We start from the raw sequence: 27,987 nt of genomic DNA on the forward strand, positions 1-27,987 counted from the left end.
GCTTGCTCCGGTTTAGCTTGTAGGGCTAATTTTTGTTCTCTTCTGTTTGGCTTACCTTCATTGACAATTTGACATTAGCATCTGTTGTGGATCTGAATGAATGTGTAATTATTGGGACTTAATCCATGGAGCTAAAAGAATGTCCGACTATATTCATAACAAAAGTAGTAGTTTAATCTAAGTAATGGTGCAGATAAGGTAATGACAAATAATGCACATGGTGGTGGTCCTGAATCCTCCTGATTAACTTTAATCTAAATTACTAGGTTTATTATAAACTAATTGCGAAAATGAGTTCAATGTCAGAGATTACAACACCAACAATCTTAATTCTTAATGAAGTTCAGTAAGTTTATGTACAAGCATTTGCTGGAAAACACGAATATGCTGAAAATTTGTGAAAGGAAAAAGTAAGTATTTTTAGTTACTCTGATTCAGTGAATTATCAGATCCAGAGGACATCTGACTTGATACGGAGTCTAATGTTACGATCCTTTGGAAGTCCATCTACAAACAGCGCACTTGGGCACTTGGCGTATCGGCTGAACTTCATTGATAAAAAAGAAGATTCAGACAATGCTAGCCAGGAAAAGTTGATATTGGAGCACTTTCTGTTCAATAACATTCACCAATCAAATCAACAGGAAAAATCAGTTAAGGACAACATAGAATAAGTGGGACTTGGTAAAAAAGAAGTTCGAAATTAGAGGTACGGAGTCCATGGACTAATACATATATCATGAAACCGAAGCTGAATTGTTAAAATCAGAGCGAAACCATGATTGAGAGCTTAACAAAGAATCACGCCTAAATGTATCCCTATGTCTTGGTAAGAGGTAACTACTAACAATAAACCAATGAAGTTCCATTCTTTCACTAATTGGATCACAATGCATACAAGTATACAATGACTCCAAGCACTCTAATCTTCGGAGTGAATCAAAGTGGAATAGTGGATTATGACATGAAATACACTACCTTGTTGATGCATATTGATCTATGACAACAATATTGTAACCGAATCGTAGCTACCCTCTTCTCATTACTCTTTCTACGAATGGTCTTCTCATCATATATTTGTGATGTAAATAGTGCAATTTTGCAACCAAATTCCACAAAGTAGTTTCCCAGAGTATAAATTAATCCTGCCAAACTAATTACCTCCACTACCAAATGCACCAATATCTTACAGTGAAAATGAGCTAAGACACTAGTACAAAACCAGCAAAGAGCAAACAAGACTAACATCTGCTCTCATACTATCTGTTTTCTAGCTTCACTTTCACTTATTTATAACCCAAAACACGGATCTCCAATTAAGACTGACTAAGTAATGAACTAAACATGATTCCAGCTCGCAAAAAGGGAATTGTTCATTACATGAGAAGCCCAATCACGCAACAGTCTTGTGTCCCAGTATACCTACTTAAACCCACTTCTTTTTCAGTTTCTGTACCTATTGCAAATCGCTAGATAGATAGATGTAAGCCATTCTACTTGCTCTACCCCCCAAAAAAACATCCTTTTCAACAATTCAAGCTTTAAAAGGTGTTAATGGGTCAAAATCCTATGTGTAACACTAACAAATCAAACAATAATCATGTTATGGAATTACATATGCTGTGTTCATGGTCATTGACTAGGTGTTTATCGCAATGCCTTGAGTATAAGCTCAACTCCACAAAAATTGATACATACGAAAATTAGAGGTATGGACTTACTGCAAATATCATGAAGCGAAAGCGGAATCATTAAAAATTTAAAAATCATTAAAAATTAAAGCCAACCACCCCTGAATGTCAGTTTAACGAAGAAATCATACTATCTGTTTTGTCGTGCCAAAATTACCTGCAAGTACTCAGCCGGGAAAAAAAGATGAAACGGGTGTATATCCGCCGACTAAGGGGATCGAACCCTTGACCACGGGATTAAAAGTCACGCGCTCTACCACTGAGCTAAGTCGGCTCAGTTGCAATTACATGTACTCCGTAGGAGGAACTTCCATTTCCAATTGATATGACCGTCTTTATACCACTCTTGATAGTCTGTCTACCTTGGATCTTCCGGTGTGCTTTGCGTATCGTCTGCACTGCATCATGATTCATAAAAGCTTCTAAGTTCTACTCGGAAGGCCTGAAATTAGCGGAAATTTATGAACTTCGCTGATTTTAGACCTAAAAACTAGAAACTTAAACAACAGCACCAACATGCCTATCCACATACCGATTCCCCTCAACTGCATTTTAAGAAATCACAAAATGTGCGTCCATAGAAGTCAAAGCACATTTTGCATCACTAAACTCAACAAAACACAGGACCATAGCATTATCTTTGGACTGCAGTTCAACAGGTTCACAGGTATAAGCACAGAGTAAAATTAAAGAGATATTGAAAAAAAAACTTCTAGTATAACAAGTAAAACACACGATTCTCTTGGAGAGTATTATGAAACTCAACTGGAGAGTGAGGATGACTGCAATTTTCAGAAGTTCCTTACTTTGCAGTATGGGTGTTTCTTCAACATTTTCATGATATAAGAGGAAAGAGTTAAAATCAATTCCAACCTCACCATACCTGGTTGCTGGACATTTTATTGCTTAATGAGTTTAGAAGAATTACCTAAGGATGTACTATCGAATTCCTTGGACAACTCCCTTTTATAATTGTCTCCGTGAAAATGTGATTTGCAGTAAGATTTAAATTAAGGACACTAGGTTTCCGAGAGTTCCCTACTTATTTGTAGTATAATGCATACCTTTAATCATCAAGTATAACAATCCCATTATGAGTACAATGTAATACATAAATTGTTTTCAGCTCCTACAGTAAGAAGACATTAGAACAACTACTCCCTATATTCATTTCATAGCTTAAGTGACGATTTGGTTATCGAACCAAATCTTGCTATAAATGGTTGTTACATTATAATAAAGATACAGAAACAATGCAGGCAAAAAGAAGAATACCTAAAGTGACATACCTTTCTGGCTCCACTGTGGACAACTTAAAGCCAATAAAAGGTCGAAAAAATATTTACTTATGAGTCAAGGATGATGTATAAACTAGGGTATATTATAAGCTGCAATCAAGTATAATACAAATCATAAACTAAACAGTTCAATAAAGTTTCAAAAGGATACAAGATACTTCTCTTCGTGTACAGTCATACTTGGCTTATCAGCTGAAACATCATCAGCTTTTACTACTGAACGCCTCATATAGTCAGATACTATTAGTGCAAGCCTCATTTCTGCTATAGTATCTGGATGGTCACCAAGTGCAACATCCCACCTCTTGACTTATTAAACTATGTTCTTCTAAAGGAGCAGGAAGTCCCTGTAACCTTGGTCCCGATGCAATTCCAGCAAATGCTAGGGAAGGATCGTCAAAACCATATGGTCCAGGTCGTAATGGTAATATCTGATGATAAATTCAAGAAAAAACATTTTGAAGTGCCTGCAGTTCAACAGGTTCACAGGAACGAGCACAGAGTAAAACTCAAAAGAAGTATGAGCACAGAGTAAAATTAAAAAGAATTACGCAAAACATTAGCATATGATACGCTAATAAGTAAACTATGAGGTCACTATGGGTGTTTCTTCCACCTTTTCAGAACACAAGAGTAAAGAGTTATAGACAATTCAACTGCATCATACTAGGTTTCTGGACATTTTATTGCTTTAAGGGTTTGGACTACCTAAGAATGAGCTGTTGAATTCCTTGGAGAACTGCCTTTTCTGATCGATTTCATGAGAATGATATTTGCAGTAAGATTGTTTTTTAAGGGCACTAGGTTCCCAAGAGTTTCTTACTTATGTTAAGTATAATGGATGTCTTTAATGAGCAAGTATAACAATACCCATTACGACTGCAACGATAAATATGAATACATATATTGTTTCCAGCTTTTACAACAAGAAGACATTATAACTACTACTCCCTATATTCATTTCATAACTTAACTGATGATTTGCTTATCGAACCAAATTTTATGATATATTATTACTACATAGCAAAAATGGATCATGACATATGAGATACACTACATTGTTCATGCATATTGATCAGTGACTACAATGCTTTATACAAAAGTAAGCAATGGAGCTTAATCATAGCTACCCTCTTCTTATGATTCTTTCTACGATTACTCTTCTGATCATATTTTTGCTGTACATAGTGCTATTCTGCAATAAAATTCCACAAAGTAGTTCTCCGGATATTCATTAATCCTGCCAAACTGATTTTACCTCTATCACCCAACGTACCCATATCTTACAACCAAACGATCGAGATAACTAACTAGTAAAAAAACAGCAAACAAACAAGACTAATATTTGCCCCCATACAATCTGTATTCTAGCTTAACCATTACTTATTGATAATCCAAAACACGATTCTACGATTAAGACTGACAAAGTAATGAACTAATGCAGAACAACATGATTGCAGCTCACAGAAAGGGTTCATTAGTGCAACAATGAGAAGAACAACTACCCAACAGTCTTGTGTTACAGTACATATAGCTAAACCCCACTGCTTTTCAGCTTCTGTACCTACTGCAAATCGCAAGATAAATGCAAGCCACTTTACTTACGTAAAATGATGCAAAAAAATAAATAAAATATTTTCAACAACTCAAGCTTTAAAAGGTGTTAACGGGTTCAAATCTTATGTGTAACACTAACAAAACAAACACTAATCATGTCATCCTCATAAGGGTCTCTATGGAATTACATGCGATGTGTTCATGTTCATTGACAAGGTGTTTATTGCAATGCCTTGAGTATAAACTCAACTCCACAAAAATTGATACTTTCGAAAATTAGAGGTATGGACTAAAAGAAATTAAAGCCGAATCATTAAAATTAAAGACAATCACCCATGAATGACAGCTTAAAGAAGAAATCATACCGTCTGTTTTTCTAAACCCCCCCAAATATATTTGATTTTGCAATTTAACAAAATTTTATACAGATTTATAGGGATTTGAAAGAAACAAAAAAAAATAATAATTAGGGTAATAAGGTACAATACCTCTTTTTTGGAGGAATACCTTTGGGAAATCTCCGGTAAGGATCTACCATCACTAATTTCTTTTGTTCTCTACTACTCCCCGCTTAAAGTTTTTGCTGCAAAAGAAAAGATTAACTTCAGATTTTTAATCCTTATGAGAACCAAACAAGGCCTATAAAGAAGTCGTGCCAAAATTACCTGCAAGTAATCAGCCAGGCCCGGGAGATTAACAAGAGGGTAAAAAAGATGAAACAGGTGTAGGTGTATATCCGCCGACTAAGGGGATCGAACCCTTGACCACGGGATTAAAAGTCACGCGCTCTACCACTGAGCTAAGTCGGCTCGGTTGCAATTACATGTACTCCTTAGGTGGAACTTCCATTTCCAATTGATATGACCGTCTTTATACCACTCTTGATAGTCTGTCTACCTTGGATCTTCCGGTGTGCTTTGCGTATCGTCTGCACTGCATCATGATTCATAAAAGCTTCTAAGTTCTACTCGGAAGGCCTGAAATTAGCGGAAATTTATGAACTTCGCTGATTTTAGACCTAAAACCTAGAGACTTAAACAACAGCACCAACATGCCTATCCACATACTGATTCCCCTCAACTGCATTTTAAGAAATCACAAAATGTGCGTCCATAGAAGTCAAAGCACATTTTGCATCACTAAACTCAACAAAACACAGGACCATAGCATTATCTTTGGACTGCAGTTCAACAGGTTCACAGGTATAGCACAGAGTAAAATTAAAGAGATATTGAAAAAAAAACTTCTAGTATAACAAGTAAAACACAAGATTCTCTTGGAGAGTATTATGAAACTCAACTGGAGAGTGAGGATGACTGCAATTTTCAGAAGTTCCCTACTTTGCAGTATGGGTGTTTCTTCAATATTTTCATGATATAAGAGGAAAGAGTTAAAATCAATTCCAACCTCACCATACCTGGTTGCTGGACATTTTATTGCTTAATGAGTTTAGAAGAATTACCTAAGGATGTACTATCGAATTCCTTGGACAACTCCCTTTTATAATTGTCTCCATCAAAATGTGATTTGCAGTAAGAATCAAATTAATGACACTAGGTTTCCGAGAGTTCCCTACTTATTTCTAGTATAATGCATACCTTTAATCATCAAGTATAACAATCCCATTATGAGTACAATGTAATACATAAATTGTTTTCAGCTCCTACAGTAAGAAGACATTATAACAACTACTCCCTATGTTCATTTCATAGCTTAAGTGACGATTTGTTTATCGAACCGAATCTTGCACTATAATAAAGATACAGAAACAATGCATGCAAAAATAAGAATACCTAAAGTGACATACCTTTCAGGCTCCACAGTGGACAACTTAAAGCCAATAAAAGGCTCCTCTGCTAGTGATGAGGTGATAAAAAAGATGCTTCAGAAATGGCCAGGAAAAGTTGATCTTGGAACACTTTCTGTTCAATAAGATTCACAGATCAAAACAACAGGAGAAATCAGCAAAGGACAAGGTCTATAAGTGGGTCTTGGACTCTTGGTAACTGGAAGTTCAAAAATAGAGGCACAGAGTAATACATATATCATGAAACTCAAGCTGAATAGTGGAAACTAAAGCCAAACCATGTTCGACAGCTTAACGAAGAATCATACCAAATGTATCCCTATATGACTTAGCAAGAGAGACCTACCCACAGTGAGCTGATGAAGTAATTAAATCCATTTTATCACTCATTAGATCACAGTGCATATATGATACAGAATGAAAATAACTATCAATAAGTGCATAATAATTCCAAGCACTCTAATTTTCAAGGCGAATCACAATGGACTATGACATATAAAATACAACTGCATCGATTATGCATATTGATCTAAAACTACAATCTTGTATACAAAAGCAAACAATGGTACCAACATTTCCAAAAACCAAAAGTATCTCATAATTATCATCTTCTCATTAACAAATTCCACAAAGTAGTTCTCACAACAAACTGATATTTACCTCTACCACCTAAAACTTACAGTGAAACCAGCTACGTTACTAGTACACTAATATCTGCTCTCACACTATCTGTTTCTTAGATTCAGATTTACTTCTTTGCCATGAAAAATCTAAGACTAGTAATAAGTAAAAACTCAAATTCAAGAAAAACAAAATTGATTCTGCAATTTAAGAAAGTTAATACAAAATTAAGGATTTAAAAGAAACTACGAGCAAAAATTTATGGTTTTTTACCGTAAGGCTAGAAAACTGTGAGTTTCAGTTCAAGTATAAGATGTGGAAGGGTTCATTTGGAATCCTTCTTGCTTGCAGCATGAGTAGTAGCATCATCTTCAGGTTGAGGGAGTTGTAACCCCATTAGACCAAGCAAGTTGGAAGCAGGTCCAGGAAAACCTTGTTGAGAAGAGAAAGAATCAAGGAGGCGCTTCACTAAATTTACATCAACATCAACTGGTGTCAACTCCTCATCCTCCGCTTCCATTTCCACATTTGACAATGATGATCCCTCAATATTTGTTTTAGATGGTTGTGCATTTGCACGGACAAAACTTTACTTCAGAGTAGTAGACTTTAGTCCCTCATTTAAGGCATCAGAGTAAGTGCCCATACAAGTATTCCCTGTATCCATATCTGAAGAAGATCCTTCTTCAATATCAGTAACATCACGGCCACCAAATCTACCCATTACAGATTCAATGTCTTTCAATAAAGCGTTCTACGTCAAGATCCACCATGTCTGAGTTCCTGTCTGTAGGGACCTCTGCGCCCTCATAGCTCGAAACCTTTTGGACGAATAATTGCATTGAATTTACAATATCACCAAGATCGGAATCATTTACGGCACTTTCAGCAGGATGATCCGCATCCTTCTTTTCTTTTTCCTTTTGACTCTTTTTTTGCTTTAATTCGTAGAGCTCCAACTCTTTCTCTCTCTCTACCATGGCCAATTTTAACTCATCTTCACCATCGTAAAGCCAAGCATCATTATCTGAAGGATGAAGCTCAAGACACTTAAACTCTTCAGAGGAGTGGGGCAAAGCAAAGATTTCGTCAATACATCTAACTGGGGCACTCATCATTTCACTTGCCTGGGAAAAGGAAGAACTGTTTCTATAATATTTTTGAGCATTTTCCATGAGGTGACGATATTCTTTTGACCCAGGAAGTAGTTCTTTAAAATACCCACTACTCTCCAAGCTCTCTCTTAAAGCTTCCCAAGTACTACTAGTTCGCTTACCATCCAAATTTTCATGGGTCTTTGCTGATACATCATTTCAAACCCACATGCTATTTTCATACCCAGTTCAGCTTCAACATAAACAGCACCATCATTCCTATACGGCATTGGATAACACTTGGGTGCTTGAAAAGTTTGTTGAACTAATTGCCCATAAACAATCTCGTCGCTACTTCCACCACTTATGAATTTCTCCATTCGAGCAGCATACTTCATCGAATCAATATCTTTATCATAAAAACTCTTTATCTTTATCAAAACCTTGGCTATAGAAACCGGAACCCTAACTCGATGCATATTCAACCTAGCTCTATCAGGATACTCCAAAATCATATTCCTTATCGCTAATTGAACCGGTTCCGGTGCTCTAACTTCGTCATCATGCAATGCAATCCAATCCAATATAGCGTAAAACATCAATCAATTTAGGGTTTGAAGCAAAACTCAGTTTAGGTAGAATATTAAGCTCACCTCTTCTAATAAAAACCCGATTCCTGCTTGTTTCAGGGTTCAGCCAATTGGGCAGATGAAATGCAGCTCCAATTAGAAGAAATTCTCCGTCAGTATCCCAAACTTGAATAGACAGTTGACTGATTCTTCTTGAGATTTCAAAGAGAAGGAATATAATGAACCATTCATCTTCAAGATTATCACCGTATTTGGGTTTTCCATGGAAGTGAGGAGTTTCAGAAGTAGGGTTTGAGGGAGTAAGAGTGAAAGGTTGCCAGATGTAATCAGTGGTGTAAGGAGAAATAATTTCGAGTATTTGAAGATGAAGAGAGTGAATTGAAGATGATGAGTTAGGGTTTAGGGTTTCAGCTCTGAATTTAAGATTTCACCTTGCTATTTCCACCATTTCTCAAGATTTCACCGTCTAAAACCAGAAAAAAAATGGAGATGCAGAAGCTCTGAATGATGAAACTTTGATGAACAATAATAGAATGATTTTTTTTTTTTAGGGACTATGGTTTTTTTTGGACCATGTTATTATTAGGCCACCTTCCCAATAGTTATAAGGGGTGTCCTAGAACATTGAAATGACTAACCTAACCTACCCTTAACCTAATTTAATTTAAAACCAACACAATAACCACCTCTCTCTATATATATAACCACCACCTCCTCTCACCACCACCTCCCACCACCGTCGATTACCACCACCACCACCAACCACCGATTACCACTGCCACCACCAACCACCACCACCACCACCCACCACCGCCGATTACCACCACCACCACCACCAACCACCGATTACCACCACCTCCCACCACCGCCGATTACCACCACCACCACCTCCAATTATCACCACCAACAACCACCGATTACCACCACCACCTCCGATTACCACCACCACCACTATATATATAACTTAATTTAAAATATTAACAAAGATGTTCTCACAAACCCATTACTTGTCATTCGTTTTTGGTTGAATAAATGAGAACTAATCATCAAAATGAGTTGAAAATGGAAGTTGCAGAGAGGTTTAATGGAGTTTTTTTTTCAGTAAAAAGTTCGGTTATCACAAATAATTTTTTTCTTAACCGAACTCAAAGTTCGGTTGATTTTCGTAAAAAAATACTTTTAACCGAACTCCTTGTATTAGAACAATACAAGTCCATAAGTTCGGTTCGTTCGCAAAATAAATTGTCAAGTTTAAAGTTCATAAGTTCGGTTCGGTTGATTCGCGTTGAAGTTTGCGAACTAACCGAACACACAAGATGTACTCAAATAAATTGTCAAGTTCAAAGTTCGGCTACCTACCATTTTATCCTAGGTAACCGAACATTGCACTGTACGACCAAAACCTCCATTAACGAGCGAGTTCGGTAACCTGCGTGTTTGGAAAATGTAACCGAACTACACTTTCAGGTGTGTTCGGTTACATGTTCTTGACATATGGTAACCGAACTACACTTTCAGATGTGTTCGGTTACATGTTGTTGACCTATGGTTAACCGAACAAGCCCAAATCTACCCTAAAAATTTACAGTTTTTTGAAAATTTGGAGCAATTCAACCAACATTATCTAAGTTTGAAACATACCTGGGTACCCAAATACTCTTCCTTCGGTTGTGGTTGGTAAAATTCTTTGTTTTTCATGTTTTCCTTCTTCATCTTCTCCAACTTTACTCTCTCAATAATTCTTCTTCTTTTAAAAAAAAAGCCATCTGATTTTTTAATCTCATTAATTATTTTTAACTTCATCATTTTACTAATCACTACGTTAACTATGATTAACACTAACTAATCATTACCAAAAAATTAATCAGGAGGGTGATTTAGGTATTAATATAAATATCTAGATAAGGGGTGACCTAGATTTACTTCTAATGTCTTTACCCAAAATAAAACCATAGTCTCCCAAGAAAAATCATGGTCCCAAAAAAATCGTTCCAATAATAAGTGGATGGCCCATGATTTTAAGCCCATTTATCATTGACATGTGTAACACTGTTCAGTTTCGGAAGGTCATGTCAGTCATAACACTAATATTTTTGAAGAAAACCCTGAATATCACTTAAAACTGATACTGCCTCCATTTCATTTCATAAACTAGTCTTCTTCACCTAAAATAAAACCCCCCAAAAAGGGAATGCTCACAAGATATCAGAAGAAAAGAGATGCAATTTTTTTATATGTCCAAAATTCCAGAGGAGATTTTCCATGAAATCTTGGTAAGGCTACCAGCAAAATCAACATTTGTATGTAAGTGTGTCTCCAAAACTTGGTTAGCAGTAATTTCGAAACCTGATTTTGTTAAATTGCACCTTGATTTTACTATTCAAAGAAGCAAATGTAGCCTAATGTTTAGAAGTCTTAATTATATGAAGCGTTGTTATCGACTTTATTCCATAAGCTATGATTTATTAACACCGTTAACAATGAAAAATTATGATGATAATGAAGATGATCTTGTTGAAATGGATTTCGCGTTACCATCTGATTTTGAGCTGTATGGTTCTTGTAATGGTATTATATGCATCTGGAATCATCAAAACAATTGCTTCGGTTTTTGGAACCCGGACACCATGGAATACAAAGACGCACCTCGATCACCAAATAAATATATGTACGTCGGACATGACGTATATGCTTTTGGTTATGATGCCAAGAATGATGATTATAAGCTGGTGAATATGATAGACCCTGAAGGAGTATGTGATGAAGACTGTAATAACGGAGTAAAGGATGGTCGTTGGTTCGTCGAAGTTTACACGTTGGGGACGGACACTTGGAAAAACATTGAACCTATCCCTTATGTGTTTTATAGAAAGGCAGTATTTGGGGTGCTTGTCAATGGAGCTCTTCATTGGTGGGGCGACAAACGTGTCAAGGAGCAGTCTAACTCCACGGTTATAGTTTCTTTGGATATCAGTGATGAGAGATTCCGAGAGATGCAACTAGCTGAGGAAATGTTGGGTGATGACCGTTATATGGTGAGTATAGGAGCATTGGAAGGGCGCCTATGTGTATTCGTCCATGTTGATGAGACATTTCATGTCTGGGTAATGCAAGAATATGGAGTTCAAGAATCTTGGACAAAACTTTATAACATTAACTATAGAGTGTTTACTTCTCCTTATGATATTGTGAGGCTTGTGTGGTCTTTTAAGGATGGTGAGATTTTGCTTCAGATTCTGGATACAGATGATCTAGTTTTATACGACCCTGTGAATGGAATGTTGGAGTATGTGGCGCGATGTAAACCACATATGTATAGTTAGGATAGTCCCACATGAAATAAGAGGAAGTACATGTGGTGCCTAATAAGTTTGGGCATTTCCTTACATAGCACCGAAGCCTTTTAGATTAAAACCACACACCTGCTGCAACAGGTGGTCAAGTGGGGACAATATCAGTGCTATGCGGTCGGGTCCGGAAGTAGGGTCCGACGGTCAGTGAAGATCCTAACAACTGGTATGAGAGCCTATGGTTGAGGCTATTGTCCGAATGGAGAAGTGGTTGTGGATGTCACCCGGTACGGCGCAGGTGGAGTCAGACTCAAGGTGGAGCAGGCAAGGCCCAAGGTAGAGCTGGCGCTCAAGGTGGAGTTAATGCCGCACCCAATTAACTCAGGTGGAGCAGGGTTCTATGGTGGGCAAGGTTGTGCTCAAGGTAGAGTAGGGTACCAAGGCGCGTAGTGACAATAATCATGTTCGATGGGTAGCATATACGGACGGTGATCATATGGTGGAGTATGAGTGGATTGGTGAGGTGGTTTAATCTCGCCAAGGTGGAGATCATTGGAGTATGTGGCACGATATAAACCACATATGTATAGTTAGGATAGTCCCACATGGAATAAGAGGAAGTACATGTGGTTCCTAATAAGCTTGGGCATCTCCTTACATAACACCGAGACCTTTTAGATTAAAACCCCACACCTGCTGCAACAGGTGGTCAAGTGGGGACAATATCAGTACTATGTGGTCGGGTCCCGGAAGTAGGATCCGGCGGTCCGTGAAGATCCTAACATTGAACTTCTAGAAAACCGAATATCCGCGGTTTAGAGATGACCTGAGAAGAGAATTATGTTGAAAGCTTGGTGTCAGTCAACAATGGTACTTATATAGGGAAAAGAGAAAGACTAATAGATGAGAGTTTGAAGAAGAAGAAGAACAAGGTAGATATTTAACACCATACCCCAATGATGATGTCTCATTCTATCATTACCTCCATACGAACAAGAGTTACAGCCTTCGCAAGATCAATAGTGATGTAATTTCTACATCATTTTCATTCTCATTCGATACTTTCGCTCCGAGTTTTTTGCTTTTGACTTCATGGGAAAAACATTGATTATTTTTTTTGAATCCCATATCCTCTGGGATTCGAGAGGTGGAAGTTGAAGAATTCATGGGGTTTTTCAGCTGCAGCCGGAGGAAAAACAGTGATTCATAAAGAAAAATAGTGGCAGAGCACCAATGGGAAATCTCCAGTAAGGATCTCCCGTCGCTGTAATTCTATTTTTGTTACGCAAAAGAAAAACTTCAGATTTTTATACTTTGAAACCCAAACTAGGCCTGTAAATAATCACCTGTAACTACTCAGCCAGGCCCAGTTCGGGAGATTGATGAGATTGAGAGGGGAACCGGGTAGGCGCGTGGGCATGGGGCGGTATTGGCCGGTTTTTGCCTCATCCGCGTTCAATTCGATGACAGATTTCAAATATGGCATCCGCATTCAATCGTCCATCTGATGAATGGACGGATAGAATGCGGATGATCCATTGAATTTCTTTTATAATTAAAATTTTAAACTAAAAAAGTGAAACTAACAAAAATGAATTGAATAATGACCGATCAAGGAAAATACAAGAGAAGGATATGATTTAATTTTACGTCTCAAACTCTAAAAGTTTGATGGAAGAAAATGATGAAGACATAAATCCGCTATATGGTGGGCTATTAAAAATACATAATTAACATCACGTCACATATTATAAAAACTCTTATAAGTATTTTAAATTTAACGGATGTGGATGACTTACGGATTTTAAAAGTGCATCCACATCCAATTTAAAATTTGTCGGATCCCAAAAATTGCATCCGCATCTAATCCACTAGTGAACAGTCTTGGGCATTCATATGCAAAACCTGTTATTGGGCCGGATGGAAACCACGAATTTCGGGCCACATACTCACCCCTAGAACCAGAGAAGTATGTAGAGAAGAAAGGAAGACAGGCCTGTACGAGATAACCGAATATTTGATGTCCGTCCAGATATTATTGGAAGTTTCTGATATGGATACAGATACGAATATCTTACCGGATAATTTCTCCTTATCGGATACGGATACAAGAATACTGCTATCCTATAGAATATTTATCAGGTATCTGATAAAGTATATATACATATGTATATAAAACTATTACTATTATACGTTAAACTTTTGATTCTTTTTTTTTACTTGTATTGGATGATTTTTTCGTAAAGTAATGAAAGAATAAAAAATTCATCAAAATTAATTTGGTGTGCAATTTTGGAACCACAAAAAGAAAGAGTGATTAAAAACACACAACCAAATTAATTACAATATTCTTTCTCGTATATAATTTTTAAAAAATTATCGGATTATTCGATATCCGTTAATCTTATTCTTAGCAGATTCAAACACGAAAATGAATTTCTACCCTCCGATAGATAATTATCTGATACGAATATGTGAATATTCTTAATGGATTCGGATATGCTACACTCGTTCCATTAAGTACCATTGACAACCTTAGAGGAGGCTAAAAAGACGAACTATGTATGCGCAATTGTGCATGCTATAAAAAGATGAAGTATGTATGTAATAGCTGACTAAGGGGTTTGCCACGATTCTTCGACTTTGACTTTTTATTACTATTTTTACTTCTATCTAGATTCATCTAGTTCGTAAATATATTCTCTATGGTTGGAATATCAACCAGAAGAACAAAGTCAACTATCCATTAGTTATTCAAATTTTGGAGAAGAAGCTATCTCACATTTGAATATAATTTCACATTATTGTTATGCACAGGAAGACAGTTAAATATATTTAGTCACATCTATTGTAATAGTTTATTTGAATTACTAGATCTTAACGCTTACTCTAATGGCACGGAAAAATATATGTGTTTAGATGTATTCCTCGATTCTTATATTGTAGTTGTTTGCGGAAAATCGATCCGATGTATTTTTGCTAACAGTAAGAAGATATATTGGGGATTTGTTTACCAAACATGTCATTATCCTCGAATATTTTCATATTATATCCGGTAGTCATAAATAGAACACGACTTCAAAAAAACTAAGTAGTATCTCTACTTCAAAATAAATCAGATTAATCTTACAAAATCTGTCAGCTTTAGGGTTTATTTTTTTCTCATTGTGATATAAATCGTTTCAAATTTACATAGGTTTGGATTTATTTAGGTTTGGGTTTATTCATTTTCCTAAAGTTGAATATCTGTAATTTTTGATCCATTTCGTTTCTTGTGTCTTCATCTTCTTTATTTACCTATTCCGATAAACTATTTGTAAAGCCTAATTATATGAATTCCAGGAGACAAAAAGGGAAAATAAATAGAAAGTGATATGAGAAAGAGAATCGATTACAATTAATTTGCATGTAGCCTGGTATTTGGTCTATAAGTCACAACCATAAGATCAGGTGCAGCCGTGCAAGTATCCATAAGATGAGCATCTAATATCTGAGATAGGTAGTGCCCTGAGAAAAATCTTGGTTGCTTTAATAGCTTTTACCCGCAAAAATGATAATTTTACCCTTTATACTAATTTGATAATTTCTTCTCCGTTCAGTGTCCGGATGACGCGTTCAAGTAGTCCATTATGAGTAATTTTTCGAGATCTACCTAGTGGTACTAGTTTCATGTTCAAGTTAATGTTTGTTTCATTGAATCTATATTAATTAATATTTGTATTTAATTAATAAAGTCATTAACGATTAAATCGTCTTTTGATTGGTCAAATAGAGTTGGCGAGCTTGCGAGTCGTTACAGGTTCCATTTTGCATGGAGGTGTACCAATCCACTACAAGAAAATCTAGCTATTGCTACACCATATATTGCCACACCTTCAATATAGGTGTTGCAAAAGAATTTTTTTAGCCACGGTATTTTTCAGCTGCAGGTAAAAGTTATAATTTACTGCTGCAAAATGAAACTTTTGCCACACAACTGTAGCAACAATATGAAAAGAATGTGGCAAAAAAGTATAATTTCTTGCTGCAGCAATAAAGATTGAGTGCAGCAACAGAATTCTTGCTACGTAGGTTATCACGACACTAGTAGGGGTTTATGCCATAACCATTGGGTGCTGCAATATATTAAGTTTCTTATAGTGATCCATATGTAAGGGGATCTTGGTACACTCCCAAGCAGAACAATATCTCCTATTAGGTGCCTTGCATCTACACCTTATCACAGAGTTAGCAAAGTAAATGGATTAACTTGTTGACCGGTCTTATTTTGATCAAATGTTAGAACTTAAGAATATTTGCGAAAAAAATGAGTTCACTCCAGAAGATGAACCGCAATAATCTTTTAATTTTTAGCTAAGTTTCAGTAAGATTATGTACAAGGATTCATTGTAAGCGCGAATATGCCAAAAATCATATTCGAAAGGGGAAATTAAGGTCCTGTTTGGTATAGTTTTCAAAAACAGTTTTCTGTTTTTAAAAACAGAGAAAACAGAAAACAGGAGAAAACGCGTTTGGTAAGAACATTTTCAGAAAATGTTTTCTATCTGTTTTCTGTTTTTAAAAACAAAAAAATGAAAACAACAAATTATTGTTTTCTGTGTTTTCTCTTTTTTTCTTTTCTTTATTCTTTTCTTCTTTTCAGAACAAAGTAAGAGATGGGGAATGACTGCAAGTGAGTCATGACTAATATCACTATCTCTTAGACGAATCTTTACATTTGATCCGATTTAGTTGGTTTTCCTTTTTTTTCAAAAACAGTTTACCAAACAATTTTTAGAAAATGAAAACAAGGAAAAAAAGGTATGTTTTTAAAACAGTGGAAAACTATTTTTGAAAACTGTTTTTCAAAACTGTACCAAACAAGCCCTAAGTATTTTATTGCTCTGATTCAGTGAAACTTTTAATCGGTAGCGAATATCTGATTTGAAATGGCTATGATCGTAGACACTTCACCGTCGATTGGTGTCGATCCCTTCGCTCATCGTGAGATTCATCCGTTGGGTCATCATGTGATTCATTCCTTCGCTCATCACGATATTTATGACTGGGGTCTCAAAGCTGGCGACTCTGGATTCTTGACACCGAACCTATAACCTACACAAATACACAATTCTTAGTTCTTGATTCTAAATTTCTAATAGAAAAAAATAAATAGTACCAGAATAAAATGTCGCTGATGCGGCATTAGTATTTATGTCGGTGAAAATTTACGTGGTGGGTTTCTTGGACTGCTGCACAAGCAATGCAATTAGAGCAGTGCTGTCCCGCACCATTTTACGGAAAGCTATCCCGCTTAAACGGCTTCTTTACCGTTAGATCGTGTTAAAACCAGATCTAACAGCCTTGAACCCTTTAAGGGAAATGGTGAGTCTTTTTTTGAATAGCTTGAACCCTTTAAGCTATCCCGCTTAACCTGTGAATCACATAAGAACTATCCCCAATACGAAGGAGAAGACAGTTCTTATAAGATATTAAACATCTTCCCAAGATGGATGGAATTGTTTACTTTTTGAAAATGTTCTATTAATTATCATGTGCGCTTCTCTCTTATAACACTCTTCTGCTTCCATCTCTCTACAATTTTGTGCTTCTATCTCGCAACGCTGTTTCTTATAATATAATTGTCTCAGAGTACTTTGCAGCATCAAACATTCCGTTAACATTATTTGGGCTCTCCACGGACTGTATTCGTATTTGCTCACCTAACAAAGAAACAAAATACATTCAACAAAAAAGAAAAAAAAACAATCTATCTAAAGAATAAGGTCCCAAAGAATAATCAAGATGAACATACCGAGTATGACCATAATGAACTGGCAACAAAAACATTAACCACTAACTCCACGATTTCTATGGCATCATCCATTGTATACCCTATGGAGCCTGAACTATTATAAGCGTTGATAACAGTTTAAGAGTTTAAGAATTGATGGTATCTAAGGGGAATGGTCGTGTATTCTACAATATGCAAGTACAAAATATTTTGTGTAAGCAAGAAACGGATTTATAATTGATTGCTAACATTTGCAAATAAATCAATCTGGAAACAAAATAAACATAGATAATTAACAACATCAAGTAATTGCAAGCAGTACCAATTTGGTGTACGCCATAATAACATGAATAGCTTTCCATATTGTGGATAGAGGCAAATAATTTCCAAATGCATCTGCAGCTTTTCACGTAATAAGAACATTTATATTGAATAATATTATCGAGATAGTATATCTTAAAATAGTACTTACATGAAGATCGATCATAAGAACATATACATCGAAGTCGTCAAGGAGAGAACCTTGGATCTTTAGCAGTGCTCCGTGGGGCATGATAAACTTCATTTCATATTTGTGAGATGTGACGCCAAACAAATGTTTTAAGAATCAACTTAATCATAAGCGACACTTCAACCTCGTGTCGACAAAAGACAGTAAAGAATACTTGGAATTTTCTTATTCTCGATCTACAATGAAGTTCTTAAGATAAATTAGTGTCATAAAGATTAGATAGTAACCTGTAATTCATGGAGCCCCATATGCCGTTTTGCAGAATGAATGATGTTACTTAATTTGAATAAGAAAGCAAAATAGGCACAATCCGGAACACATTGTTACCCATGTGATGCCTCTGCTGGCTTATCTATTATCTTCTCATCAGTCCCCCTTCGAATCCGTAGCTTCACACTTTCTTGTTTTCTTAGTTGCACTTGTATTTGTACCTAAAAATGTTTATGACATGAACAAAAATACATTGATTATTGGTCATTTCAACAATGTATGCAAATGACTTTTAGTCTTCACACACACACAGCACGCACACACAAAGAGTTGGCTAAAACACTAAATTAACAAACTAAAATGAATAAGTGAACGAAGTACAAAACAACCTGCTAGACATATTTAACGCGCTATCTATATTTATCATCCTATTACTTCCTCAAACTCATGGCAGGATCGCTAGCTAGTACTCATTGTAAGTGCTAATGACATGTGTCTCAAACCTATTTTTGTTAAAATGGAAGACATGGAAACTGCAATACAAAATGTCTATGTACCTTGAGAAGCTGAAGAATCAACAATAACGACAACTTGTAGTTTTCACTCCACTTCTCTACCTACTGCATTGTCATATATACCAGCTGAAACCAATTAATAAAATATTTAGTTTCAAAATAGGCCCATGCCTTGTCATATATACCCGCAGTTACTTGAGCATTCATGGCCATTACTAATAAGCAGCACCAACTACATTCAATAGAAAGATACAACATAGTCGATTCAATGCTCACATACTGGACAGGGTGACTTCTTGGCTTTTTCATATTTTTTCTGCGTAGAATGACAATCCAAGTCAGTTAAAAATAAAAAATTTAAAAAGCGTACACAAATTATAAGGTCATCAACGGTGCAGAATAATCATCCGAACATGAATAAGCACAAACAAAGCATTCTTCATACAATTTTCAATGAGAAACACAAAAAAATGAAGTAGCAAAAGTCCAATTTCAACTCCTTTAATATATCATTCATTACGCGAAAGGAATGTAAACCTGCATTCACAAACACCAACCTAACACGCATTTAACACAATGAAATATCACATTCGAACACATCAAAAGTTCGAAAAAGTATTTGGATACATATGCAACAGTATGTTTGCTGCTAAAGTGCTATCAAAGCATCAATGGCATCTAAATGGAGCCCCTGCTTCCCGGCTTTGAGACCAAAAATACTTACTTTAATTACATTAACTGGTGGTGAACATATTTAAGAACATCTTTCAAGTTTACTTTTCCTATTACCATATTTATATAAAAAGATTATAAGCTCTTATTTGTTTCATCTTTAACAAAAATTAGTTAGTAATCCTATACTCAAATTAGCACAGACGAAATTTCTAGGAAAGGAGATTAGGACATTGTAATCAACACATAAAAAATTTGAAGCATAAGTTTTACTTAAAAGTTTTTTGAAAACAGTTTACATGCAAGAATTGGCGAGAAGTATGAATTCCACTTGCATAAATTGACAATTCAGGGATTAGCAACTGTGAGTTCAATCTTGAATAAATTTTTTATGAACCGAGATTTGTGATAGATTTTCATGGCTACTTCCTCCACATATAAGTGTACACTGAAGACATCAAAAATATGAATGTTCTTATATTGAGTTTAATTTACCTAGACCATGTATTCTTATAAACTTAAACTGTGGTTTCTTAGAACCAAGACTGCAAAAAATACAATAACATCACCCAAACTTTAACTGCCATTTCTCTCAAAATATTCAGATGCAGAGACACTCGTTTTTAGGGCCATTGAGTTCAGCATCTTGTACAAAGCCCAACATGAATGGTTTATAATAAACATTCTCAAACACTAAAAACAAATGAAGCTTGTTTCTTCAGGCAACCTATAACACTGTCATCAAAATCTATCATTCTTGAATCAATTTTTTAATCAATTTTTTGTGATAGATTTTCATGGCTACTTCCTGCACATATAAGTGTATACTGAAAACATCAAAAATATGAATGTTCTACTTAACCCAAGCTTTCGCAAATTATCATGTTTCAGGATTTAATCTCTTAAGAAAATTTTAGAGTGAATATTAGGACTTTTTTTTTTCTTTTTGACAAACAAAGGGATTCTCCCCAACTAAGTTCATAAAATTGCAAAAGGCTTTTCACCGACTTAGTGACTTTCAATGTATATTTAAGTAACCCAATTTTAACACCAGCCATAGAATTTCATCAATGAGATAAGAAAATGAATCTTACCTTATTAGGGTTTCTAATAAGCAAATCAGTCAACAGTATTGGAATCAAGCAATTATACTCCTTATAAGCATCGGGAAGCTCCTTTGTTCTCTACGCATGTTCCTGAAAAAAAAAACAAAGAATAAAGCTAAAAAGAATACAAAACAGGTTTGGATGTTGTTGTAAAAACCAAAGAAGAGAAGAATAGGAAGAAGAGTAAACGCAGTAGTTTCTTTGTGCTGTATGAATGAAGAAGAATAGGCAGAGGGACCCGGCAACAGACGTTTCTTGGTGCTGTAAAAACAAAGGAAAATAGGCAGAGGGAAATCGGAAGCAGAATTGGATATTAGGGATTTACTTTCGAGCTCACAAATTAGGGTATCGGTTTGGTTTTGCGAGTAGGATTCATATCTGGACATTGATCATGTATACCGAAAAGATCTCAAAACCCTCAATTCCTTTGTTTTTTCCTATCAATATATTTTTTGACTTGTCAAAAAAAAAATGATTCTAAATTGGAAACTCTAATAAACAAGACAATAATATAAGGATAAAATGCCTGATGCAGCATAAATGTTTATATTGACGAACAATAGATTGTGGGTCTCTTTGAGTACTAATCAGTGCAATACAATCAATAAATTGAAGTTTCAATGACCACATAACCATGAGTAGCTTGCAGAGTACATCCAAAATCACAGCACACAGTATCAGTGTGTTAAATGTTAAACAGAAGGGTTTCAGTGCACATTAAGGTAGCCAATCTGCAAAATTCTTGAATAATATGTTCATACTATACGAACCTTGAAGAGCGTCCATAGCAGTCAAAGCACACTTTGTATCACTAAACTCAACAAAACACAGGACCATAGCCTTATCTCCAGACTGCAGTCAGAGGTATGAGCACACTGTAAAGTTAAACAGAAATTAAATAAGTCGTTTATCATTAGCACGTGATGTAGTTAACAAGTAAAACTGTGAGATAAGTTCAGGTGTTTCTTCCACTTTTTTCATAATACAAGAGTAAAACGTTATAACCAATTCAATTGCACCATACTTGGTTTCTAGACATTTTAGTGCTTTATGGGTTTAGACGAATTACCTGAGAATGTACTATCGAATCCCTTGGATAACTCCCTTTTATAATTATCTCCATTAAAATGCGATTTGCAATAATATTTTATGGACACTAGGTTTCCAAGAGTTCCCAACTTATTACTCTTAGGATCATATTTGTGCTGTAAATAGTGTACCTTTGCAACCAAATTCCACAAACTAGTACTCCGGGATATAGATTAATCCTGCAAAACTGATTTTATCTCTACTACCCATATCTTACAATGAAAATGATAGAGATAACTAACTAGTACAAAAACAGCAAAGAAGACTAATATTTGCCCTCATGCAATCTGTTTCCAGCTTCACGTTTACTTATCCATAATCCAAAACACGATTTTACGATTAAGACTGATGAAGTAATAAATTAAGGCTAAACAAAAAGATTTCAGCTCTCAGAAAGGAAAATGTTCATTGGTGCAACACATGAAGAAGCACAACTAGGCAACAGTTTTCTGTCACAGTACACATACTTAAACACACTTCTTTTCAATTTCTGTACCTATTGTAAAGCACAAGATAGATGTAAGCCAACTCTACTTGCTCGATCAGCGGAATAAAACAACATTTTTTTCAACTATTCTAGCTTTAAAACGTGTCAATGGATTCAAATCCTATGTGTAACACTAACAAAACAAATACCAATCATGTTATTCACATAAATGTTTCTATGGAATGCGATGCCTTGAGTATGGGATGGATTATATATGCTGCGTTCATGTTCATTGACTAATTGTTTTTTTGCTCGGTAAATAAAGAGATATATTAAGAGGAATGCAAAGAGTACACGGCTGCAACGCAGCTAAGCCACCAAACAAGGGGGAAAACACAACAAGAAAAAGAAAACCCAAACAGAACAACGCTAAGGAGGATAAAAAAACATCATTTTCCAATTACAGATAGCTTCGTGAAGATTAATACCAGACATGGAAGGGAGACATCTAGCCCAAAGAAGAGATGTGATTTTCGACTCTACTATAATCGCCTCCACATTACGTTTTTTACCATCGAAGATTCTCGCATTTCTTTCAATACACAGGTTCCAACATATACTAGCGGGAAGGCGTTTCAAAAGCTCCCTGCCACCTGGATTTAAAGCAAAACGCTTCCAATAATGGAAAATGTCCATCATCGACCCGGGCGAAGGCTTAACCAAATCAGCATGAGTAAATAAGTAACTCCAAACACGAGCCGAGAATTGACAATTCCAGAATAGGTGCATATTGGATTCAATCGTCGTGTTACAAAGAGAACAGAAAGAGGGATGAGATAAATCAACATGTACAATTAGCGCAAATATCAATAGTTGGTAACTTGTTTAACACCAACAGCCAAAGAAAAAATCCAGTCCTATGAGGCCAAGCACGAGACCAGACTTTCTTACTAGGAAAGGAGGAGCCATTATTGATCAACCCGTCATTATCATAAGCAGATTTAACCGAAAAAATACCTGAATTATCTCCCACCCACACCAATTCGTCTTCTTCATCAGCACGGAAACTGACAGCATCTAAAATAGAGATGATGCTAGTTAATTCCACAATTTCCACATCGTACAATCTTCTACGATTTAAATTAAGAGACCAATTACACCCTGATGCGTCCGGCTCGTTCATTGACTAATTGTATTGACTAATTATATTGCGATGCCTTGAGTATGGACTAACGAGGTGTAAATCCAAATATAAGTCCTCTCAGAAAAGTCGTGCCAAGAAAATAAAAAGATTAGCGAGAGGGTTAAAAAAAAAGAAGAAACAGGTGAACATCCGCCGCCGACTAAGGGGATCGAACCCTTGACCACGGGATTAAAAGTCACGCGCTCTACCACGAGCTAAGTCGGCTTGTGATGCTTAGTGACTGAAATAATATAAATCTACTAAAGGCTCATCATTGTCCTAAACAAGCAATGGCTTTCCTAACTCGACTCTAAGAACCTTGGTAAACTGGTAAACAAGCAATGGATTTCCTAAACCAGCTAAAGTTTCCTAACTTAATTAATTAAATACGTCCTATATAACTCGTGAAAGAGAAAAAAACAGACCTCTCTCAAATTTTTATGCCGTAATCTTTATAGCAGCAGCAAATATACAACCCTTTTATTCTTCTCTCAATTCTAAAGGGTGTCTATCGTTTATACGTGTGATGGAGGAATGGGAAGCAACATCAGAACCACCAAATTCAGGACCTTGGCTTGTTATTCCATACGATGAATGTAAGCTATGTCATGCTTTGGATAATATTTTTGAACCTGATAACACAAACTGTAGAAAATTCTTCATACACGAGTTGAGTGGAAAATCTTTTTGGCAGAAACCCTCTCATCAAGGTTGGTTAATTGTCTTGTGTTATGTTAAAGATGAATATTTCAACTCAATGACAAATTGTAAATATGGGGATTGTTTTCTGTGGAACCCTTTAACATTAGAGAGAATTAACTTACCAAGTCTGCTCAAATGGATTACTATTGAGCCTTATTATATGCTTGATTGTGTCCTATCATCACCTCCTAGAAACGCTGCTAGTAAGGATGTTGATAGTACTAATGATAGTGATCCATTAGTTTTAATTATGTATCAACCATGTTCAAACTATGGAAGTTGCACCTTTTTATTCTGCCATCCTGGAGAAAAACAATGGAGAACCCAATTATTTTCTGAAACAATTAATGGAGACATGTGTGAGGTTAAGTACCTTCAGTGTTTTAAAGGTAAGTTATATGCTTTGGTTATCAATGGGGATTGCCTAAAGAATAATTCATCATATCTTGACATTAGTAGCCAACCCCCATTTTGAAAACGTATTGTGGCTCCTAGTAGCAATTCGGAGAAGTTGATGAGGTAGTTCTCATTCTCATGCATCGGGTTTACTAAACTGTAGACAGTGGAGCCGTTATCTCTGGAGAACAGTAGCCATGGGGATATATATGTGGTTTTTAAGATCTGGGTAGACGTAATTGTAGACTTTACTGCAGGCATTATCTGTCGATTGGCTTTAGAAACTAAACGAAAATACACATAATCCAGTGGGTGCAGATAACTTGATTATTCAGTGGGTGCAGATACTAATGTCAAGATATGATGAATTATTCTTCTACAATCCGTTCATTAGAGAGATCATCATACTTCCAGATTTTCCTCGGTGTTATGACATGTCTGACATTTCTTTCACCTCTATACCGACTTGTTCAGACTGTATTGTTTTCGCCACAGAAGGAAGGGTGGAACTGTACTACTCTGACATTGAAATATTCAGTATCCACTGCATTAAAAGGGGGAATGGGGAATGGGACTTCTTTAAATTTAACGTAGGAAAGTACTGGCCGTACTCACCATTAAGCAACACTCCAGTTTCGTTTCATGGGGGACTTCTATTCTGTAGGTTATGATGGAGATTTTGTAAAGTTAGATTTAAAGGATGATGGTTATTATCACGAGATTATAGTAAAAGGCCTTCAACAATTTGATGACACATATCCAAGTTTTTTGGTGGAGTGTGGAGATGATCTTTTGTTAGTGAAACTAGGAGGTCTCAAAAGGCCAGTTAGAATCTTTAGATTGGATTTTCCTAAATTGCGATGGGTTAAAGTTGAGAGTTTGGGGAAGCATATGTTGTTCATCAGCGGCATTACTTGTTTCTCAGCAGTTGCTCCGAATAGGCGGATGAAGAACAAAATATATTTCCCTAGATTATGTTTGAATGGTGAAGGGGTTTTATTTTATTCACTTGAAACAGGTAGTTATCACTCTTTTGGGAGTCAGCATTTTGCTAAGAATTTTTGTGCACACAAGGCTGGTTTAGAAACTGCACAAGTATTAGCACAGATCAGACTTCTATATGTGCTAAATCTTTACAGGAAAAATACTTCCCTGATGGCCAAGTTTCTAATATAAAGAAAAGCAAAAACACCACTTGGTCTTGGACTAGCATCAGTTCTGAGATAAACTTCATCCTCAAGTTCAGTTTTTGGTCTCTTGGTAATGGCCATAAAATTCTTATCTGGAAGCATAACTGGGTGCATGGAGTGCATGAACCGCCAATTCCTAAACAAGGTGCTATTAATACTTCCCATTATACTCACGTTTATCAACTTATGGCTGCTGACAACTGCAGTTGGAATTCAGATCTGCTATTCTCACTTTTTGAAGACCAGACTGCAAATGCTATTCTTAATATTAATATTTTTCCAGACTATGAAGATAAACTTGTTTGGACCTTGGAGAAAAATGGAGGTTTCTCGGTCAAATCTGCCTACAAGAAAATGTTTCAAGAGAAAAATGCAGGTCAAATAGTTAGTGATGCTATGAAGAGTGTTTTTAAGAGGCTGTGGAGGTTGCCATTATTCCAAAGAGTCCAGCTATTTCTCTGGAAATGTGTGAGGGATGTTCTGCCTTCAAGAGATAAACTAACGCATGTTATTCAAGATGGTGATTATAGTTGTTCTTTCTGCAAGCAAGTCACTGAAACAACTTCTCACTGTATTCTGGAATGCCACATCGTTCACTTGGTCTGGTTTGCTGTGTTGGGTGTAAGAAGTCCTTCTGATGTCACTCTCAAAGACTGGATAATAAGTCATTTCACGCAGTTTCAATCTGGACAAATTAATGAAGATATAATCTGCAGAATAGCTATTGTAGCTTGGTGCATATGGTCTCACAGATGTGATACCATTTTCAAGGGAGTTTCAGTGTCACCTGAAACTATTATTCAAAACTGCAGGAAGTATCTTTCTGATTTTACTGACATGTGTAGGAAGAAAACTGTAAACCCTCATAGGCAGAACAAACATAATTTGCATTGGTCTCCTCCTCCCAGAGGAATAATTACTATTAATTCAGATGGTTCTTATCTTAATAACGGTGGTGGTATAAGACTAATTGCTCGTGATTTTGTAGGTACTCACAAAGGGAGCAAATGCATCCACTTAGCAGTTTCAGATAGTCCATAACACGCAGAGTGTCAAGGTCTGTGGCAGGCGATTATATGGGCTAAGGAGATGAACCTACGGAATGTTAGATTTGAATTGGACTCAAAGATGATGGCTGATGCAGTGAACAATGAGAAAAACAACTGTGGCCGGAGATTACACAACTTGATTCGTATTATTAAGAATTGTTTTTTAGTTTTTAACTCTTGGGAATGTTCTTATGTGCCCAAAGAGAAAAATAAAATAGCAGACATGTTGTCTAAGCTATCTAAAGTAGAAAAGCTAAGTAATGTTTGGTCATCTGATCCCCCTAGCTTGATTATTACTCAACTAGAAGAGGATGCAAACTATGTTCATTCTTAACTTTTCAATTTATTCATTTTTCAGTTTAAGAAAAAAAAAAAAAGACTGCACATGGATTGAACCCAATTGGGCAAAGGCTTGGTTTGGTATTGCTGCGGCTTTTGCAAAAGCACATTTCTGCTGTGCGTTGTTGTGTTGTGCTGTGAGAAAAAAGCACTTAGAAGTTTGGAAAAATATTAATTAAAGTTAAAGCTGATTAAAAAAGCAATCAAAGTGTGTTTGGTAAAAATATCAGATTCATCCATTGTTATTGTAGCAAATGACAAAAACAGACATATCCCTGAAAATAGTTTTATTCAATTTTATTAAGTTTAAAAATAATTTTTTTTTACCATTAAATATAAATATATGATATTAAATTTACTAATTGTCACTATTATTATTATTGTTAAAAAAATTAATTAACTTAACCACTTTTTGATATATATAAAAAAAATTAAATAAAAAATAGAACTAAAATTGAGTAATTATTTAACATTTTTTTTATTATTGAAAAATTAAATGAAAGAGTATATAAAATAGTTTGAAAATAAAAAATAATATTATTTAAAGAATAAAATAAAATAATATTATTTAAAGAATAAAATAAAATAATATTATTTAAAGAATAAAATAAATTATATAAAAAATTGATTGTATATAAATTTAAGGGTAATTTTTGTCATTTATAAAATAAAATAGGGATAAAAAAGACAAATCAAGCATTAAATTTAAGTGGGACAAAAGCTTAACTTTTAAAAACTGAGGATTTTGGGAAGTGTTTTGGATAAAAAGCACTTTAATTTTTTTTTACCAAACACTAATTTCAAAAATTATTGACATATATAGATTTTGAAAGTGCTTTTGGAAAAAGAACATTACCAAACCCAGCCAAAGTCTACT

The 27,987-nt window shown here is 35.6% G+C and overlaps 1 protein-coding gene, 3 non-coding genes and 1 pseudogene across 4 annotated transcripts; 1 reads left to right on the forward strand and 4 right to left on the reverse strand.

Annotated features, from left to right (window-relative positions):
- Positions 1-289: 289 nt before the first annotated feature.
- LOC113352838 lies at positions 290-10,801 on the reverse strand (annotated as a pseudogene).
- On the reverse strand, positions 1,894-1,965 carry TRNAK-UUU. The gene has a single exon. It is a non-coding gene; the product is annotated as a tRNA-Lys (tRNA).
- On the reverse strand, positions 5,284-5,355 carry TRNAK-UUU. The gene has a single exon. It is a non-coding gene; the product is annotated as a tRNA-Lys (tRNA).
- A 337-nt stretch (positions 10,802-11,138) lies between the features above and the next one.
- On the forward strand, positions 11,139-12,159 carry LOC113352839 (F-box/kelch-repeat protein At3g06240-like). Its single transcript, XM_026596605.1, has 2 exons — positions 11,139-11,944; positions 12,093-12,159. The coding sequence occupies exons 1-2, from the start codon at positions 11,139-11,141 to the stop codon at positions 12,157-12,159; spliced, it is 873 nt and encodes a 290-aa protein (XP_026452390.1).
- Positions 12,160-23,588: 11,429 nt separating this feature from the next.
- Positions 23,589-23,659, reverse strand: TRNAK-UUU. The gene has a single exon. It is a non-coding gene; the product is annotated as a tRNA-Lys (tRNA).
- Positions 23,660-27,987: the final 4,328 nt, after the last annotated feature.

This window comes from Papaver somniferum, chromosome 2 (genome assembly GCF_003573695.1).
Source record: "Papaver somniferum cultivar HN1 chromosome 2, ASM357369v1, whole genome shotgun sequence".
NCBI classification, from domain to species: domain Eukaryota; kingdom Viridiplantae; phylum Streptophyta; class Magnoliopsida; order Ranunculales; family Papaveraceae; genus Papaver; species Papaver somniferum.